The 2,486-nt window shown below is 50.8% G+C and overlaps 1 protein-coding gene across 1 annotated transcript; it reads right to left on the bottom strand.

Annotated features, from left to right (window-relative positions):
- Window positions 1-577: 577 nt before the first annotated feature.
- Window positions 578-2,246, bottom strand: LOC120644612 (DIMBOA UDP-glucosyltransferase BX9-like). Its single transcript, XM_039921262.1, has 2 exons — window positions 1,720-2,246; window positions 578-1,597 (listed from the first exon to the last, which is right to left on the bottom strand). The coding sequence occupies exons 1-2, from the start codon at window positions 2,201-2,203 to the stop codon at window positions 711-713; spliced, it is 1,371 nt and encodes a 456-aa protein (XP_039777196.1). The 5' UTR covers window positions 2,204-2,246; the 3' UTR covers window positions 578-710.
- Between the last annotated feature and the right edge of the window lie 240 nt (window positions 2,247-2,486).

Genomic DNA, 2,486 nt, shown 5'->3' with positions numbered 1-2,486 from the left:
TCTTAGAATTGAGGGAATGGGCGAAATCTTGATTTTTAACTAAAATCTTGGATCACTAAATACCTGACCACCGATCAAATGTATGTTCCCAATCTTTGATTCTCATCTCGTTTCACTTGCATTTTCTTACCTTTAGTCTCACTCTCGTTCATGAGTAGAACCGAACCACTAAATCCTTTTGGTTTCTCTCCTTTTCCTTTTGTTTACAATGCTTTAAACAAAAAGTTATTTTTCATAGTCATTATTTAACATTTTGCATAAATTTAATTTAAACAAATATTTTTGAAAAAAGTTGTTTAATTATTTTTTAAGAAAAGTTGTTTAAACAATTTTTTAGAATGTTGTTTAAATAACTTTCTCTAAAAAGGGGAAACATGATAGCTGATCTAGAACGCACAAACTACACTTTGCTATTTCTTATAAAAAAAATACACTTTGCTATCTGGAGCTGACATTTGGACATTGGGAAATGTCTGAAGGCGAAAGCAGGATGGGAGGAAGGAGAAGACGGCCGTGCGTTCAAGAATCAATAGTTTTATAAAGGAAAAAAAAATCTAAGCTTGGCCCGGGGATCGAGTGCCGAAAGAGATTTGAATCGAGTGCCGTGCGTTCAAGATTAGTTGCTCACAAAGTGACAATTAAATCGATGCATTTAAGTCGTCCCCTTGTAACTCGCAAAAGATTACTCATCAAGTTTGCATTTGTTGCATTCAACATGTAAATGACAAGATGAATTCAACCAAATTAACGAAAGATGTGTGCGATGATCCGCCTTCACTCACACCATTTCCCGCCATGTTGGTCAAATATTTCATTCTCTCTCTAACCTCTTTGCCTTCATCATTATCAGCCATGAGTTTGTCAATGGCCAGTTGGAGTTTCCCCCATTCTAGCCGAGTTTCCACTTCAACCTCCACTCCCACTCTCCACGCGTTGCACACATACCTGGCAGTTCCCAGCTGGTCACCGACAAGTGGCCTGCATATCATTGGGACACCTCCCGATATGGCCTCGACCGTGGAGTTCCACCCGTTGTGCGTCACGAAGGCGCAGATCGCAGGATGAGCTAGCACCTCCTCCTGCGGCGCCCAGTGGACGATCCGGCCTCGATCACGAATCTCCTCTTCAAGCCCGTCAGGCAGCTCGCCTGACTCGAAGCCACGAACGAGCCCCCGTCTGACGACCCAGATGAACGGGCTCTTGCTGTTAGCGAGGCCCCAGACCAGCTCCGTGAACTCATCGGCGTCGATGGGGACAAAGCTCCCAAAACTCACGTACAGCACGGAGCCCGGCTCCTGCGTGTCGAGCCAGTTGAGGCACCCGCGGTCTTGCGGCAGGCTTGATCTGACCGACGGCGAGAGCTTGTTGAGCGGGCCTATGGTGAACACAGGGATGGACAAGTCCTGGCGGATCTTGTCGACGTCTGCGGCCTCGATGGCGTCGAAGGTGTTGAGTATGAGGCCGCAGGACCGCCGTGCTTCGGCGACGATGCGCTCGAGCAGGCTGGCGAATTCAGCGAGGATGCTCTTGTCGATGCACTGCAGATCTCTCACACGGAACGGTGGCAGCTCGTCGACTGGATCGTCCTTGTGCCCCTCTGCATGCAGTAGAAAATAGTAGCAAATAAATTAATGAAGATACACACTCTTGTATCTAGTTGACAGACACTCTAGTACCTTCAGATCGATCTACACGTACGGTGGTTCTTTAATTAGTTACCTTGGACAGGCAAGTAGCCCTTATCAATCAGCGTGGGGTAGGCCATGAACGTCCGGAAGCTCGCCGCGCTGCTGGTCATGAGCCCCAGCGTCGGCACGCCGAGCTTCCTCGCCGCCGCCAGCGCCGAGTACCATTGAACGTCGGCGATCACACAACAGACACCTCCGGCGTCCTGCTCGGCAAGCAGTGCCGCCAGCCGGTCTCCGAAAGGCACCGCCAAGATGGCGTCCAGCTCCGTCAAGAGTCTGGCCACGTCCTCGGAGGACAGGAGCCCCGCCGGCACGTCGGCCGGCAAGGGCACAAAGCGGTAGTCAGCAGGGTGGTCGGCTGGGTCCGGTGCGTGATGCTCGGCGTGCACCACCGTGATCGCCAGGCCACGAGCGTGCAGAGCCGCCGCGAGGCGCAGCATGGGGTTGAGGTGACCCTGGTAGGGGAACGGGAAGAGCACCACGCGGTGGCCGGCTCCTCCGCTGTTTGAGGCCATCGCTGCCTTGTCGAGGCAAACTACTCTAGACTACTACTTGGCTTCGGTTTATTAGGACTTTGTGGTTCAACTTCAAAGAGGGACACGAACTGAATGAGATGAGTTAAATAGACCGCGAGATGGCCCACTAAGTTAGCTGGACTTGATAATAACATGTTAATTTACATTATCAGCGAGTGCGCATCTCCGATAACATTCGTGGCGGGGGAGGCGCGTGGGCAGCCCGGACACGTCAGCTGAAAATCTATTGCCCTGCGATCTTGATCGGCCGGCTCACGGCAAT

Source organism: Panicum virgatum, chromosome 8K, assembly GCF_016808335.1.
Source record: "Panicum virgatum strain AP13 chromosome 8K, P.virgatum_v5, whole genome shotgun sequence".
Lineage (NCBI taxonomy): Eukaryota > Viridiplantae > Streptophyta > Magnoliopsida > Poales > Poaceae > Panicum > Panicum virgatum.
This window is presented reverse-complemented; position numbering and strand designations above follow the sequence as displayed.